General features: G+C 41.3%; 1 protein-coding gene across 2 annotated transcripts; it reads right to left on the bottom strand.

Moving 5' to 3' along the window:
- Positions 1-1,173: 1,173 nt before the first annotated feature.
- On the bottom strand, positions 1,174-10,798 carry LOC139465278 (peroxisomal trans-2-enoyl-CoA reductase-like). Of its 2 annotated transcripts, none has more exons than XM_071246955.1 (8): positions 10,672-10,798; positions 9,224-9,363; positions 7,520-7,685; positions 6,122-6,203; positions 5,304-5,400; positions 4,553-4,660; positions 3,682-3,796; positions 1,174-2,369 (listed from the first exon to the last, which is right to left on the bottom strand). In XM_071246955.1, the coding sequence occupies exons 1-8, from the start codon at positions 10,796-10,798 to the stop codon at positions 2,284-2,286; spliced, it is 921 nt and encodes a 306-aa protein (XP_071103056.1). In that variant the 3' UTR covers positions 1,174-2,283. The 2 variants fall into 2 exon arrangements, with proteins under 2 accessions (XP_071103056.1, XP_071103057.1); XM_071246956.1 differs by lacking the exon at positions 10,672-10,798 and adding an exon at positions 10,255-10,310.
- Between the last annotated feature and the right edge of the window lie 8,051 nt (positions 10,799-18,849).

The raw sequence follows: 18,849 nt of genomic DNA, 5'->3' as shown, positions 1-18,849 counted from the left end.
CCACTCTGACCGAGTTGGGTACTACTCCACTCTGACCGAGTTGGGTACTACTCCCCTCTGACCGAGTTGGGTACTACTCCACTGTGACCGAGTTGGGAACTTCTCCACTCTGACCGAGTTGGGTACTTCTCCACTCTGACCGAGTTGGGTACTTCTCCACTCTGACCGAGTTGGGTACTACTCCACTCTGACCGAGTTGGGTACTACTCCACTCTGACCGAGTTGGGTACTACTCCACTCTGACCGAGTTGGGTACTACTCCACTCTGACCGAGTTGGGTACTACTCCACTCTGACCGAGTTGGGCACTACTCCCCTCTGACCGAGTTGGGTACTACTCCACTCTGACCGAGTTGGGTACTACTCTACTCTGACCGAGTTGGGTACTACTCCACTCTGACCGAGTTGGGTACTACTCCACTCTGACCGAGTTGGGTACTACTCCACTCTGACCGAGTTGGGTACTACTCCACTCTGACCGAGTTGGGTACTACTCCACTCTGACCGAGTTGGGTACTACTCTACTCTGACCGAGTTGGGTACTACTCCACTCTGACCGAGTTGGGTACTACTCCACTCTGACCGAGTTGGGTACTACTCCACTCTGACCGAGTTGGGCACTACTCCACTCTGACTAGTATACCAGTCAAATACCCCCCACAACATGGGCACACCTTCCTCCACCAGGATTGCACAGGCTGTGTCCCTCCTGGCCCTGGCTACAAACATTCAGTACACCTACAAGAGAGTGAGTTGGTTTAACGCTGCTTTGAACAGTGTTCCAGTTATATGTGTCTCAGCTTTATGTGGAAGGAAATCCCTAAGTGGTACAGGTCTTAGATGTTTACCACTTTCGTGAAACCAATGAGCATTGGTATGGTGCTGAAAAACCTAGAAACATAATCGTGGCAAACAGGGATTGGAACCCATGAGCATAGGATTATGCCATGCCCAGTGGACGGAGATCTGCTCAGTGAATTGTCGCACCTTGGACGACTGTGCCCCCCATGCCCCCCAGGACTTGACTTGACCCAGTAAATGAAGTTACTCCATTAGACCTAGGCTGTGATAGTCCAAAGCCTGATACAAGCTTAAGCAATACAAGTTTTTATATTATGAGAAAACAGAACACACAAAATAAGACTAAGTTTTTGGCACAAATGGACTTCTGAACTGTCAATTTTATTTTCATGTTACGCCTGCCCAATTTACTTGTTTTAAAGATGAGTCTTTTTTTTTTCCCAACAAAAATTACAATTACACTTTGTTTGATTACAAATATTCTTATCTTGTTCGTATTTTACTTCAGTCATAATTTCAAGAGTTCAAATCAAATCTGAAACTTGTGTTTTGTATTTTGCTCCCCCTGCATATTGAACTAGTAGATCCGTTAATCATGAAAAGATAAGTCTCACCTTCATAAAAACATACATCATTAGTAGGACTGCTCTGTATTATTGGTATACCGGTATACTGATCACGCTTTTCAAACGATACATATTGCAATATTTTGCTTGTTTTTGTATATTGGATGAAAAAAATAGAACAAGTTTTGACATTAATTATATACTTAAACCTAAAATCTACACATAAAACCTTTTAAAATGATGTTTCCCTTCGAAATTGATTGACAAAATGGCAGAAATGGGAACTGGATACTTCTCTCACATTGTTTTGTTATCTCCCCTGTATCCATGACTACAAAAAGGCAGCTAGAAATGCTAAGAAATATTTACTTCAGTTTGTAGTAAATAGCATCAGATGGACAATCCTTGTCAATGAGTGTCAAACACTTTAGCTCCTAATATATCCCAATATGTATTGCAATACAATTTTATTTGCACATATCCCTGTTATTGGTTTTCGGAGGGTAAGAAACATTCATAGTTTTCTTGCTAATAACAAGAACAACCGTAAAACATCTCACTCACTTTATCGTAGAATCAAGCCATCATCTCAGTACTTACAATGTCTGTGTGACCCCACAACCCTCATTTTAGCAGGAGTACTTGCGAAAAACATGGCCGTCTGAAAACGTTTGATGTCTGAAAACATATGATCCGACAATACACAAATCTATGATTCAATAGTGGCCATAACTGCATAAAATATATAATATAGCGTCCTGGTTATAATAAATTCTGCAGAAAGCTTCACCCTAAATCAGTTTAAACATGGAGGTGAAACAGTACCAAACAACCTCCTCTATGTCTTGAGTCATTCGGGCCAACACAGATCAGGTGGTCAGAAACTGGATATTAATTTTCAGAATATGGACGATATGTTATAACTTGGACTTCGGGGTGTTTTGTGATCCGCTTGTACCATCATCATCATCATCCCAGCGATAAGCAGGAAGTTTCTTGTGCTCTGAAATCGTGAAATTGTAAGCAGGATTTCTCAACATGTCATAGATTATCAAGTAATGTTGAAATGTTCATTGCTGTTTCATAAAAAAATAACATTCAGCAAAGTGAATTAAAAAAAGGTTTAAAGGTAATATTCCCAGGAACAATTATTAAAAATGCTTGTGTGAATGATTATAGCAATAAGGAGACTCAAGTTTGCTTAATGCATAAGAATCAGCATGCTACCATGAATTTGGAAATTACTCGATTCTGATTGGTTAATCAGAGGTTATCAAATCACAACAAAACCCTCTGATTTAAACAGACAACTAGACGGACACGTCTCCATGGAAGATAATATTCATAGAACAGTATTTCTTTTGAAGTTATCATTGGTAGGCTTTTTAAACCGTTATATGTACGATTATAGGTTACAAAATGCAAAGTTGCTGTCACTACAATATTCAAAGGATGTGTGGTGATACATTTTGTCCCGAAATATACGAAGAGAGTGTATTTCCAGTTTTGAGGACAACAGCGAGCTTAAATTTTGGCGCTTTTCTATAAATGACTGACACATCCTTTGTGTCATAATGAGCAATGTGCCTACTTCAAGTTTAATTAACGAAGTTGCTATGCTACATGCTTACAATGTCTGTCATATGTCTTAGCGTAATATTACAGTGTAAAAAATCTTCTTGAGCATATACACATATGCCTCAGAACAGCAAAGTAATGGCAAAAGACGATTATTTAAATAAGGTTGTCATGGTGACAATATTGAAATAAAGATTGGAGTCCCTTGAAAAATTAGGAGGTATTAGAGGTGTTCTCCAGTGTAAGAAAGGAAGAGACTCACCTGGTATAGAACCGACTCACCTGGTATAGAACCGACTCACCTGGTATAGAACAGACTCACCTGGTATAGAACACTCACCTGGTATAGAACAGACTCACCTGGTATAGAACAGACTCACCTGGTATAGAACAGACTCAACAGATAGAGAACAGACTCACCATGTATTCTCTTGGTCATAGAGGGGACCTCAAGGGTATTCTAGGGGTCATATATGGGACTCACTAAGTATTCTACAGGTCATAGAGCAGACTCACCAGGTGTTCTACAGGTGATAGAACAGACTCACCAGGTATTCTACAGGTCATAGAACAGACTCTTAGGTATTCTACAGGTCATAGAACAGACTCACCAGGTATTCAACAGGTCATAGAACAGACTCACCAGGTATTCTACAGGTACTATATATGGTACCCACCAGGTATTCTGATCAGAGAGGGACTTATTGGGTATACTTCAGGTCACAGACCAGACTCACCAGGTATGGTCCAGGTCATAGAGGGGTAGATGCTTGATCCGGCATCCACTTTGAGGGTCTCTCCTGAGATGAAGGATGCGGCCGGAGAAAGCAAGAAACACACAGCCGCAGATACCTGTGGACGGAGACATGGAGACTGGAGATCTGCAACCAGCCATTATCATACTATCCTAGCATCTAGGTCTTATACTGGTGCTCTCAACTCCAAGCACCTAAATCCTATACTGGTTCTCGCATCTCCTACAGCTTATAGGTCCTTTACCGGTGCTCACAGCTCCAAGCTTGTAGGTCCTATGCTTACCACCCTGATTGCAACAGAGGAAAATATCTTGGGTGAGTATTGTTTTACGCCGCTCTGAGCAATATTCCAGCAATGTCACGGCGGGGGACACCAGAAATGGGCTTCACATATTGTACCCATTTCGGGAATCGAACCCGGGTCTTCGGCGTGGCGAGCGAACACTTTAACCACTAGGCTACCCGACCGCCCAAAAATATCTTGATATGTTGCCACATAGATGTGTGTCGCATATCAATATTAAAACAATAATTAGAGTAATGTTCACACAGTGAGTGAGTGAGTGAGTGAGTATAGTATAACGACGAGGGACACCAGAAATGGGCTTCACACATTGTACCCATGTCGGGAATCAAACCCAGGTCTTCGCTTTAACCACCAGGCTACCCATGCTACCTGACCACCTGATGTTCACACAATATAATCTTTTCTACTTGATAAGCAGCCAGGTCTCATGACTAAGAAGCTGTGGCGTTGAGCCTTCATACTTCGATCAATTCAAAAACAGTGAAGAGCCTGCAGTTTGAAAAATAATACAACTTTACATGCGCCTCCACAGTCTATGTATGTTACCTCCTCTGTTGTCCCGAGCCGTTTAGCTGGCACCGATGGAATGTTGCGGGAAAAGATATTGAAGTCTCCATAGTTGGCGGCAGCAGTCTCCGAGTAGATGGAACTTCCCTGCAAGCATCAGACAATACTGTCCCAAGCTGGTACATGATACACACTGTCACAAGCTGGTACATGAGACACACTGTCCCAAGCTGGTACATGATACACACTGTCCCAAGCTGGTACATGATACACCCTGTCACAAGCTGGTACATGATATATACTGTCCCAAACTGGAACATGGTACAAACTGGTACATGATACAATCTGCCCCAAACTGGTACATGATACATACTGTCCAAAAGTGGTACACGATACACTGTCCCAAGCTAGTACATGATACATTTTGTCCCAAACTGGTACATGATACATTCTGTCCCAAACTGGCACAAGATACATACTGTCCCAAACTTGTACATGATACATTCTGTCCCAAACTTGAACTTGGTACAAACTGTCCCAAACAGGTACATGGTGCATTCCATCCCAAACTCGTACATGATACATACTGTCCCAAATTAGTATGTCATTTATGCATGCATGCAAACAAAAAGCAATGATAGTTATGAAATATGAATATGTTTAAGAATTTGTCTCTTCCATATTGTGCTGATTCTGTTTCCTATCACGGAAGTGATATAGTGAATACGGTAGCCCTATTTCATTGATGTTTTAATGGTACAATACCACTGAGTATGTCAGCTTTACTCACAGGTGCTACAGAGTTGACTCGCACACCGTCCGACGCCCACTCGATGGCCAGAGACTTGGTGAGATTATCTACAGCTGACCGGGCAGCACCAGTGTGGCTGCAGACAGACATGGACAGTCCTCAACACATTGTAACACCCTCAACACAGTGTAACATCCTCAACACACTGTAACATCCTCAACATAATGTAACATCCTAAACACACTGTAACATCCTAAACACTGTAACATCCTAAATACTGTAACATCCTCAACACACTGTAACATCCTAAACACTGTAACATCCTCAACACACTAAAATCCTCAACACACTGTAACATCCTCAACACACTGTAACATCCTCAAAACACTGTAACATCCTCAACATTGAAACAACCTCAACATTGTAACATCCTCAACACACTGTAACATCCTCAACACACTGTAACATCCTCAACACACTGTAACATCCTCAATACACTGTAACATCCTCAACATTGAAACAACCTCAACATTGTAACACCCTCAACACTGTAACATCCTCAACACATTGTAACATCCTCAACACTGTAACATCCTCAACACACTGTAACATCCTCAACACATTGTAACATCCTCAACACATTGTAACATCCTCAATACACTGTAACATCAAGAACACACTGTAACATTCTCAACACACTGTAACATCAACACACGGTGGTGTCATCATAATGGTTTACAAAATGGTAGTTAGGTAAAACCTATGACAGGACATCATACTAATAATGTCGCAAAGCATTGAAGTTTAAAACTTCTGATATTGCCAAACCAACCATGTACTGGTTGTAGCTTCCTCACCTCATTGAGGGGAAACCCTTCCACATGTCGGCAATGATGTTGACGATGATGCCTCCATGCTCCTGCATCCACTGGTTGTAGACTACAAACATGCACAAGAAACTGTCCTATATTTGTCACAGAAACTTTTGAAAAAAAGGTTTTTTGTTTCACAATACCCTGCATACATTCTAGCGACCTTGACCTTTGATGAAATAAATAAATGACTAAATGGGAAGTACAACAGGTACTGAAGCTACACAAACTCTGTATTTGAGGGATGGAGATATACTAATCATTAAATAGGCTGTTGTTAGGAGGACCTACAATATACCAGGCCACGGTAAGGGTGGAGAGAGGAATACAGTGTGATGAGGGGGAGAGGAAGAGGTAGTGAAGTTGGATTGGAAGGAGGGGGAGAGGAAGAGGTAGTCAAGTCGGATTGGAAGGAGGGGGAGAGGAAGAAGTAGTCAAGCTGGATTGGAAGGAGGGTAGAGATGGAGTCAAGGGAATTGGGAAGAGGGAAATGAGGGAGTCAAAGGAGTTGGGAGGAGGGGAGTGAGGGAGTCAAGGGAGTTTGGAGTGAGGGAGTCAAGGAAGTTGGGAGGTGGGGAATGAGGGAGTCAATGGGGGGCAGGGTGGAAGTGGAATGAGGGAGTCAAGGGAGTTTGGAGTGAGGGAGTCAAGGAAGTTGGGAGGTGGGGAGTCAAGGGGGGGGGGGGGGGGGGGCAGGGAGGAGGGGGAGTGAGGGAGCCAGGGAGGGCAGGGAGTAGGTATAGTGAGGGAGTCAAGGGGATTGGAAGGAGGGTGAGAGGAAGAGGTAGTCAAGGATTGGAAGGAGGGGAGAGATGGAGTCAAGGGAGTTGGGAGGAGGGGAGTAAGGGAGTCTAAGGAGTTGGGAGGAGAGTTGGGAGGAGGGGGAGTGAGGAGTCAAGGGAGTCGGGAGGAGGGGAATGAGAGAGTCAAGGGAGTTGGGAGGAGGGGTCAGGGAGGAGGGGGAGTGAGGGAGCGGGGGGGTTGAGGGAGGAGGGGGGGGGGGGGGGGAGGGAGTAGGGATAGTGAGGGAGTCAAGGGGGTTGGAAGGAGAGTTAGGGAGTCAAAGGGGGTTGGGAGGGTGAGTGAGGGAGTCAAGGGGGGCAGTTAGGAGGGGGAGTGAGGGAGTCCAGGGGATTGTCAAAGAAGATGTGTAACCTGCAAGACTCGGAGCAATACAAACGTAGAATAATGACTGGCCGAGTTATACATGACTTTACTGGTTATCAGATTTATCAGAAACTATGTTAAACTTCTTAAGCATTCATTCCTCTTCAACTGATTTCAGTGAAATACAAGCAAAGAATTTTACTGAAAATTGCTGCAGATCTGGGGCAAAATATCTGCCTCTGAGTACATAATGGATAGGTCCCTGATGACATGTACCTTCCCGGCAGCAGAGGAATGTCCCGGTGAGGTTGGTCTCCACCACAGCGTTCCAGCCCTTCAGAGAGATGTTAGCCGCAGCACTGGGGAACTGCCCTCCTCCATTGTTCACAAGAAAGTCGATCTTCCCATACGTGGACAGTGTTGCAGACATCAGGTTCTTCACCTGAAATCATGCTCACACAGATCAGATAATTTGTCTAAGGCCAGGCATTTTCATTTCTTCTATAACATAATATTTTGACGATAAAACAAAATACCTAAATAAAATTCCTTCTTAAAAACAAAGCAGAATAAACATGATAAAGAAAGTAGTTCTTTTTAGATCTTGTTTTTTATTTGTTAGTATATTCTTATCTAGATGCAAAACAAAAGAAATATCGTCAGGGTTGATATGAGATAAACTGGGAGAAAACATTCTTTTTCTTTCCTTAAATTCTTTTAATCACCTCTTCCTCACATACTTTTATGGAATAATTGTACCTCTAATACTGCTCTGGGGTTTTCATTTTTTGAAAACCTAGTAGCAAAACAAATTACCTTAAGTTTCTGTAACACTTTTAGCGGTAGAAACTAACAGTATTAGTCCACTAGTCCTTAGAATGATAACATATAGCAAAACTCTTAAAAATGGCAAATTTCTACTAGTCTACTAGTCCTTATGATACCTTAACTATTGGGCAGTTTGAAAAGGACTATAGGACTAGCGCCAATTTCTACCTCTGCACTTTATTAATTATCAGGTTTTCAGATTCAACAGACTGGAACCAAAGGCCACAATCAAACAAAATATATACCATGGTCCAGTTGTATTGTCATTTACCAGACTCACATCAGCAGATACATAGATACAAACACAAAACTAAAACAAAATGAAATTCAACTTTCAAAATAATAATTTATCAGTTGCATTGTTTGTTATCTCTGCCAGCTGCCGATCTCTTACAAAGAGAACAGAGCCTTCTTAGACAACTCCATGCCAAATGATATTTTAAGATATTGAGCTACACAACTTTATTCTAAATTATATTAAGACCTACCTATGCTACTGATGAGCCAAAACCAGTAAACAACACAAGAAATAATGTCACAGTGCCCCATCTTGCCTCCGGTTTATAACAATGTAACACTTGGGAGGAAATTCCACTAATTCTGACAACAGTGTAAACGGATATACCTTGGATTCCAAAATAAAAAATGTTATTTTTTTCAAAATTGCAAATTTTTTAATGTCCTTATTTTCTCAAATTCCAAGGAATTTAAAATTGCATTAAATACAATAAGGTAAAACTAAGCGCCAATGTAGCAGCCATAAAATTTCCGAGTCCTGTGATGGGATTCGAACCACGGACCTTCTGAACCGAGGTCGGACGCCTTGTCCACATGACCAAAGAGGTTAACCCCGTCAGCAAGCTGACAAGGTAAGGATGTCATCTGTGGGATGACTCCACGCCCTGCTACATAAGCATTAAGGCCTTTTCCTCTGAATGAGTTTGTTGTGAGTCATCCCTAAAAAGCATTAACATTAGTTATATAACTGTACTATCATGAATGTTGAAATTTGTTATTCCAGTTTTAGAAGTTTTACTGACATTTCCTGCAGACTTGTGGTATAATAACAACCTCTGAGCAGGCCAAGATAAACCCGAGTGCTTTCATTTCTCACAGAAAACAACAATGTGTCAACAAGCTCCTGCTCCTGACCTGCTCCTCTTTTCGAATGTTGCACTGTACGTGATGTAGTTGTGCAGGTCCACGGCCCTGTCTGTCGATCTGCTTACACATTTCCACGGAGGCCTTCTCCAGCTGCTCAGTCTTGCGAGATGCGATCATTACCTTGCATCCTTCATAACAAAGCAAAACGGGAATGCCTCATCTTACATGCATCAAATTTTCCTTCAGTATGCACTCACACATGCACTGTGATAAGGTTATTTTTATAGAATTCAAATTGAATTTGTGATAATTTGAAAAATTGGAACAGGAATTAACAGTTTCCTTCAGTATGCACTCACACATGCACTGTGATAAGGTTATTTTTATAGAATTCAAATTGAATTTGTGATAATTTGAAAAATTGGAACAGGAATTAACAGTTTCCTTCAGTATGCACTCACACATGCACTGTGATAAGGTTATTTTTATAGAATTCAAATTGAATTTGTGATAATTTGAAAAATTGGAACAGGAATTAACAGTTTCCTTCAGCATGCACTCACACATGCACTGTGATAAGTTTTTTTTATAGAATTCAAATTGAATTTGTGATAATTTGAAAAATTGGAACAGGAATTAAAAGATTCTTAACTTAAAATTTCATACAAAATAAGAGAAATAAAAAAAAAATCACTGTATGTTGCATTACAAAAAGGAGAAAACTGACAAAAGAAAGTTCAGATTCTATCCAAAACTGAGTTTCCCACAATGGCTACATGATGGTCTTGGTTTTGGATCTGATGTTTGTTTGTTTGTATGTTTGTTTGTAGTTTAATGCCAAACTACGCAATTTTCAAACTATAGGCCTATATGATGGTGTTCTGTAAATAAACAAGTCTGGACCAGACAACTTATGAGCATCAATCTACATAATTCGGATAGATCTACTGTGAAATGCATCAACCAAGTCAGCAAGCCCGGCCAACTGATCAGTCGCCTCTTATGACATGGGTTGCTGAAGATCAATTCTAACCCAGATCGTCAATAGGGTCAGAGTCCATTTAAAGCCTTGAGCCTACCACGCTAGCCTTAGGACACACTACTGGGGACTGGAAAGAAAAAAAACATGTTGTCCCTAGGACATGACACAGGCCCGACCACAGGTGAGATGCCGACAAATCACGACCATAATGACTGGGAGGTATCCCGGATTGGACCTGTGATATGCCTGCTGGCAAGTCTAAGGGACATAACTCTGCATAGTGATTTGCGTCAAGATGACTGGGCAATATTTGCATTAAAAGTGTGTACATGTGTTCTGTAAAGGGCCTGGTTCGATAACCCAGTTACACCATTTATTTAATTATACGTCATCCACCAAACTACATCTGATGCAGGTATGCTGTGGATTTCCAGTGGATGTCTCCGACCGGTTTTATCAGTGTTGGTGAGGTTTCCCTCAATGTCTTGCACTGACACGCTTTCCCTCTACAAACCTAGATACAGAAGTTCCAGGGCTATCGCCTTTCCTATTCCTGTCCCTCCTCCTGTTACTATAGCAACTCTGTCTTTGAACAGACCGGCTCTAAAAACACTAGCGACTTTTGAACTTGGCACCACCATTTTGACCAAAGATGTGTCATGTGATAGGGGAGAAACAATTTTTCATTGGATGTAAGGGACCGATCATTGAAAATATTTTACTGGTTACAATGAGTGGTTTTGGTGATTGACGTCCGCAACTTGGACGTTGTAAGCCGACTTTATTATATTTGAATGTAAACAAATTGATATCCGCTTAAAATTTACTTCTTCCACATGATTTTGATAAATATAATTATATGCATTATCATACACCTAGGTTAGGGTGCTGATCTCATCCGCTGAGAATACACAGCTAATGTTATTTCTATACAACTTCTATCCAGATAAACTTAGAAATTATACGTATTTTAAATGATCTTTACTGGAATGTATGCAAATTGTTCTCAATAGTCATACTCAAAAGCTCATATCAGTTATAAAAAATATGCTAGCCAGAATGATATGATATTACATAGATAAAATAATATTATAAATATGTTTTTTTCTCTGTCATTTGCACGTAATTAATTATTTTTCTACAGATGACTCTTTTATCTATCTTCTGAAAACAGAATTTTCGAGATAACTAGAAACTAGAAAGTCAACAATGCTAAAACAGCTATACGAATATTTTCACAATACGAGAGACATGTGGATGAGATCCTGGGTATAGAATCTGTCTTCAGCCATCCTTGCTTACCATAAAAGGCGACCATACTTGTGGTAAGAGACTAACTAATACTAGTTCGAGAAAATCTCCATCCTTGCCATATCCTTCTGATGTGATTCTGATGAACATATGAAACGTTTACTTCATATGTCTTTCACTATTTGCTTTTGAACTTATGTTATTATTTCATCCGACCCGTGAAGATCCGGGTTAAAATATGTCTTCAGCAATCAATGCTTGTCCAAAGAGGCGCGATGCTTGTAAGAGACGACTAACGGGTTCGGGTGGTCAGGCTCGCTGACTTGGTTGATGCATGTCATCGTATCCCAATTGCGTTGATCGATGCCCCTTTCTCTTACGATACATATTTATCATAATAGAACAGGATGAGATTATTAGTACATGGAGCTGATTTGAGGTGAATCGAGGTTCATGTGGCGTTCAGTTTAGATTATTGCAATAATAGCACGTACGTGTATGTGTGTGTGTGTGTGTGCGTGCGTGCGTGTGTGCGCGTGCGTAGAGAGAGATATTGTCCGGACTACTGCTGGTTGTATAGTGTTAGCCCACTGAGATACCATGCGGCAATTTAACAAGGATACCCCACTCCGACACAGTATACTGACTCCGAGTCACCTTCTATGCCTCTCCTGTGGACCAATCAGATTCAACCTCTCGTAGCTTTAAACACTTCGGCATTAATGTTCTCTTCGCTGCTGCATCGTTATCTTGCAGGATTTACAGCACTGATTGGGATAAGTTAATCTAAATTTCTTTAGGATTAAAATTGATCATAAGGAGGTTAGGATCTGATATTTTTAGTCTTAGTAAATTCACCAATATTCTTTTTATCATTTCAGTTGCATACTAGTATCTGCTACAGAGTATACTTTGCAGTATCATCCACATGATATGCAGTGTTGTACAATGTCATGATACGTTATTATGTATTGTGATTAGAAATGATTTGAGTAACCAATTAGACTATAATGTAATTAGTGTGTTACGTTACCGTATTGTGTTGGGATCTCCATAGACCCGATGGACAGACATGCTTAAAAAATCCCATGAACCCCCCAAAAGTATTCGTCGTTATTCAAATGTACACGTGATACCGTTGTTACAGTCTTTTACAGATCGCGCACTCACTCACTCACTCACTCACGCACACACGCACGCACACCTTCTGCTTTATCCTTTCTTTATCCACGAGACCACGGAGGGGAAGCGTGAAGTTGAAACAATGAGTAGAGTCAGTAAGATAAGTCTGCAAAGTACATCTTGTTAACAAGATGATATACCGAAAACATTCACTTTTCAGTCGTAGTATTAAGTCCATATAACACCACAAAACAGCAACCCTTTTTGTGAAGAGAGAACGTGCGCTATTGACCGAGAACGTCTGCGAGAGGCACTCAGCAGCCCGCGTGTTTTCTCAGCAGTCCGTCATCCCGCTCGTATAACAAAATCCCGTCGCCAATCCCGGTCCGAATCCCACTACAGAGATCCTGATCGCCTAGCGAGTGTTGCGCGAACCGGCGCGCACCACGCCATCGTAATTTCGGATCCGCGAAGCCTGAAACTTCAGACTGCTTTTATTCGGATCTGTGGCGGCGCCGGCGTACTGTGCTCACATTGTGAGGACCCGCGAAGCTATTTCCTTATTATTTTCCGTGTACTACTTTTCTGCGGAGCTTCGCCTGCATTTGAGGTACATATTTTACGGATTTGATGAAAGTAGTTGTGAAAATGTGTAAGATCGGGACATAGTACCTTCTTGCACGCGCTAAGCAGCTGGGAAGAGGCAATCATGCTTTGAGGGACCATTATTCGGATTTTATGCTCGCTTGATGCAAATTCTTGCCGTGTAAAGCGTCGTACGTCTAATTTCGGATCCATCTGAGTGATGTGTATATTCCTTGGAGCTTCGGATCCTAAAGAGGCATGTCCCCGTAGGACCAACTCAATCTGTCCGTATGTGAATTAGCGGTTATCTTTGCACGCGCCGTGTTGTGGAGGGCGCAGCGCAGCCCTGTACGCGTCAGTTGTGAATTCGGATCTCTCAAAATATTGCTAAATGGGTATAGGGTACCTTTTCTACAGGTGATTTTTTTACGTATGCACTAAAAAAACAAAAACAACATTTGTTTGATATATTAAAATGAATGAAGTAAGTTTACGTATACTTTTATTTCACATTTAGAAACCAGTACCACTACCAACAATATCAACAGCACCCCCCCACACACACCCTCCCCCTACACACACCCCTACCCCTACACACACACACGCCCAAACACACACACCTCAAAACACACACACGCTGAGCCTGACCCATACAGAATAATGTGTGCATAAACACTGATTTTTAGTGTGGTATGAAAAAAACAACATGCCGGGCACAAATCTATTGTACGCATTCAAAATAAAAACAATTAAATGTGTACTGGGTTGCATGGGTTAGAGATCGCTCACACTGCCTACAATCTGAATATACTCAGATGCTCGCTCACACTGAGCGCTTGCGTCTCACCTCGCCATCGAGGGCGATGATGTTTACGCGTACATACTATGTACATACAAAAGCGTATAATCTCGCTCGATCTTTCTCTCTCTCTCTCACGTACCAGCAGTTTTCGGAACACCACCATATTTGACGCGGTGATCCGATCCGAGTTTTTGACGTAGACCATTTGGACATTATTTGCTGTGCCCGGTTTCGAAATATGTGTATTTCGCGGATCCTTTCGGATCTGCAAGCATAACCGCGTCTTCACGTTCGAGCGACGTCCACGCCGCGCACTCGATAATGTTACTTCGGATTCGCAAGCGTGTGCCGCGGCAATGTTTCAGATAGTTACTGTGTATTTGTGAAGCATGTCAAAACCGTCAGCCGCTCGCACCCTCATCACACGAAACAGGATTGGCCGGATTACGACGAAATATTCGGATCCTTCCCACGTTCCTCGGAAACATTGCAATTTCGGATTCCTAGGAGCGACCGTTGACTGCTGCCTGCTTGCTTATTGGATGGACGTTTACAAAATCCAAACTTAAGCGGTCTCGTAAAGGGACTGCACGATACACCTGATTATTGATTGTTACACTAGTTCCTTGGCAAGACCTTTTTTTTAAAAATCATTTTAAAATAACAGGAAGACGTATGACGACGTCAGCGTGGTATATCACGTCGTAGCTAGTTCCGGATCAGCTTGGCGCGGGTTCGAAGCCCGGAATGGCCAGACCGATGATGATCATTTGGTGGTAGAGCATATGGAGTTGCCTCACCTTACATCACTGGACCCTTGATTAATTAGATATTACTTGCCATGAATCCTGTAGATTGATTAAAAATAATATAATGTTTGTAGCAGTTTAGTGCGTGTCTTTTACGAGTCAACAAACACATTACGGGGTTGAGGTCTTTATTGCAGATGCCAAAGATCAAGGATCTAAGATATCAGACACCCTGAAACACATAATTACATAATAAATAATAAGGAAACATTATGATTAATGCTAGATACATAGCATAGGCTTATTACAAGTATGTATTACATATATCAGTCATTCATTAGACCACTAGATAGACTGTACGCTAAACGATTATGATAGAATATATGCAGTAATATATATGCACCACAATACCGACATACAAGGGAGATAACTCCTTGACTTTCATTTGACTATAATATATACACAATAACGCTTACACATTCTGTATAAACATATACAATACCTTAAGACAGAAATGAATGATATTATATTGTATTAATTATATTAAATGTGGTCATCACAATTAGATTACATATTAAGTCTTAGACAAATATAAAAAATACAATGCATACCCTGTGGATGATACAAGGGTGTGTATCCCAACTGCCACACGTATGGCAACACCATAGATGATCTGAATAAATAATACACTATTTAACATTATAGTAATAATGTAATACACACATTTTATTTACAATGATTTACAATATTTACATGTATCACCTCTGAATCTGTACATTATAAAGCTTTCTTGAAAACATTCTTGAAGTAAAACACTTTCACGCATATCTAATTGAAGTGATAGAATATATTTTAGTGATGAAGTATGGTTGTTTAGCTTATCTTATGCCGATTTAAATAATTACACATAATCAACATTTTTATTAGATTACATAGATTTAGTTTACTTAATATAACACTTTAAACATACTGTATCACTTCAATACAACACAAGACAAAGATTATAACCATTTAACTCACCTAATTTAAGATAATGTCTTTATGCTTTGCTAGTCTGAGCATCGGCAAAACGCACCGTGTGGTGATTTATTGAAATTCAAACCGGTTATTTGTCGAAATTGTCACGAAATAACTGGAGTGAGTGAGTATGGTTTTACGCCGCTTTTAGCAATATTCCATCAATATCACGGCGGGGGACACCAGAAATGGGCTTCACACATTGTACCCATGTCGGGAATCGAACCCGGGTCTTCGGCGTGACGAGCTAGGCTACCCGACCGCCCCGAAATAACTGTAAATAAAACTTCGGGGAAATAGAGGGTTGGGCTGTAGGTGTAAAAGGTGACCTTTTTTCGATAAACTGTCTACTGTTGTCGATATGCCACCGTCAGACACTGCAACTCGAAATAACGCAATCGGGTGTTTGGAGGCTGGAGAGTTTCAGTTGTCATTTTAACAGCCACCACACATTCCGGTTCGTAAACAACATGGACTTCATCGTGCAGATTTCGGTCGACTGCACGATTTGCAAAACAGGTGTACCATCAACTGGGCGTCGACATATATTTTGCAAATTCTTTCGTGCTTTTAATCAAAGTTCTCGCGTGATTTGATGCACTTCACTCGTTTTATCACAATGTAGAGCTTGATTATCGATCAGATTATCTTGACTTGGCGCCGCCTCTTTGTTTGAAGCAAATGCAAGTGATACGAGAGGTTGAATCTGATTGGTCCATAGGTGAGGCATAGAAGGGGCATAACTCATATTAGCCACTAGTGGCGCTACGATCGAGCCACGGAATTCCCACCTTGTTCGGCAAGGGTGGAAATTGGACTTTTATAGTCAGTTAACTAACTTGCCTTGGGAAGATGATGTTATTTATGAGGGTGCCAACACCGTCCTCCCCTGAATACCGAATATCATCTGATTGCTCACCCCGAATACCATCTGATTGCTCACCCCGAATACCATCTAATTGCTCACCCCGAATACCATCTGATTGCTCACACCGAATTTTATTTATCACTATTGAGAAATGTATGCTATTCGAAGTTTAATTGCTGAAAAAATATCGAAAAATGAAATATTATAACGGAAAGTTTAAGTACACCATTACTTTGTTTTACATGATGAATCTGCATACCAAATACGATATTATCTGCGTTCCTCGAACCACTACCGTGCCCAGAATACCGTCTCAACAGAACCCCGAATCCCACTTGTTAAAAGGGGGTTGGCAGCTTCATCTATGGCACTGAATCAGAATCTTCACGAGAAAGTTAAAAGACAAAACTAAAAAGCATATTATTAACTCTATGCATACGTATATAAAATTATATAATACCCCGTAAGTATGTTGATGCTGGCCAATGGGTGGAGGGGTTGAGTAAAATTCTCCTCATGAAACTCTGTTGATAAAAACACAATATGAACCCACCCCTAACTCCTGCGTGCCTGGTGTTTGGAACAACAAGAGGTGTGATACGTTGTTGGTGAAAAGTGGCGAGTAAAGCGTCCCTAAAATCCACTAAATAGCCCGGGGATGCAAGAGTCGCCATTGAGGTATGTTACAGTCATCGATCACATGTGTGGTTTCAATCCCAAGCAGGAATAATTGTATTGTCAAAATGATTAAAGAAATTGGCTATAATAGCTGACAATGATTTCAGACTTATTGCCAATATTACAAAGGTTCAGACAGCACTGTGCAAACATCACAAGGACAGGCTGGGCATGTTGTACCGATGAAGAGATTTGAACCTGATTCTCGGTTATGTCGAGCGAACGCATTAACCACACTGAAATTAAGTGTAACCATGTGATGAAATATTAACCTTATGTTTTACATTTTCCAGAGACGCACACAACGGTGTGTACACTAATCCAGAGACGCACACAACTGTGTGTACACTAATCCAGAGACGCACACAAGTATGTATATACTAATCCAGAGACGCACACAACTGTGTGTACACTAATCCAGAGACGTGCACAACTGTGTATACACTAGTCCAGAGACGTACACAACTGCATGTACACTAATCCAGAGACGCACACAACTATGTGTACACTAATCCAGAGACGTGCACAACTGTGTATACACTAATCCAGAGACGTACACAACTGCATGTACACTAATCCAGAGACGCACACAACTATGTGTACACTAATCCAGAGACGTGCACAACTGTGTGTACACTAATCCAGAGACGTGCACAACTGTGTATACACTAGTCCAGAGACGTACACAATTGCATGTACACTAATCCAGAGACGCACACAACTATGTGTACACTAATCCAGAGACGTGCACAACTGTGTATACACTAATCCAGAGACGTACACAACTGCATGTACACTAATCCAGAGACGCACACAACTATGTGTACACTAATCCAGAGACGTGCACAACTGTGTGTACACTAATCCAGAGACGTGCACAACTGTGTATACACTAGTCCAGAGACGTACACAACTGCATGTACACTAATCCAGAGACGCACACAACTATGTGTACACTAATCCAGAGACGTGCACAACTGTGTATACACTAGTCCAGAGACGTACACAACTGCATGTACACTAATCCAGAGACGTACACAACTGCATGTACACTAATCCAGAGACGTGCACAACTGTGTATACGCTAGTCCAGAGACGCACACAAGTGTGTGTATACTAATCCAGAGACGCACACAACTGCGTGTACACTAATCCAGAGATGCACACAAGTATGTGTATACTAATCCAGAGAGGTGCACAACTGTGTGTACACTAATCCAGAGACGCACACAGCTGTGTGTACACTAATCCAGAGACGCACACAACTGTGTGTACACTAATCCAGAGACGCACACAACTGTGTGTACATTAGTCAAGAGACGTACACAACGGTGTGTAGACTAGTCCAGAGACGCACACAGCTGTGGTACCAGTTAATAACATGAATGTATTGATTACACAAACACCAATTCTATCATGTCTTGTGGGTTGCTTGGCGGAATTAAATCTCCCTATCGACCAAATCTCATTCACGAAATATAATCAGTTACTTTTGTACGTTTAGGTTCCTAGACGTTCTATAAAGAAGGCGGTTTTGTAATACTGCTAAGCTACAAAATCTGTCATATTTGAGTATATCTAGCTACTGATCAACTCTTGACAGTTCATCTATCTAAATCT

This window comes from Haliotis cracherodii, unplaced genomic scaffold (assembly GCF_022045235.1).
Source record: "Haliotis cracherodii isolate W230 unplaced genomic scaffold, xgHalCrac1.p SCAF_18, whole genome shotgun sequence".
Lineage (NCBI taxonomy): Eukaryota > Metazoa > Mollusca > Gastropoda > Lepetellida > Haliotidae > Haliotis > Haliotis cracherodii.
This window is presented reverse-complemented; position numbering and strand designations above follow the sequence as displayed.

Excerpts from the sequence above, each read along its gene's own strand:
- LOC139465278 (XM_071246955.1), bottom strand. The coding sequence starts at position 10,798 with ATGGTGGTGCCAAGTTCAAAAGTCGCTAGTGTTTTTAGAGCCGGTCTG. Across the intron at positions 9,364-10,671 it reads CCTGGAACTTCTGTATCTAG|GATGCAAGGTAATGATCGCA; the intron begins GTTTGTAGAGGG and ends TTTGTTATGAAG. Across the intron at positions 4,661-5,303 it reads GAGTCAACTCTGTAGCACCT|GGAAGTTCCATCTACTCGGA; the intron begins GTGAGTAAAGCT and ends TGATGCTTGCAG.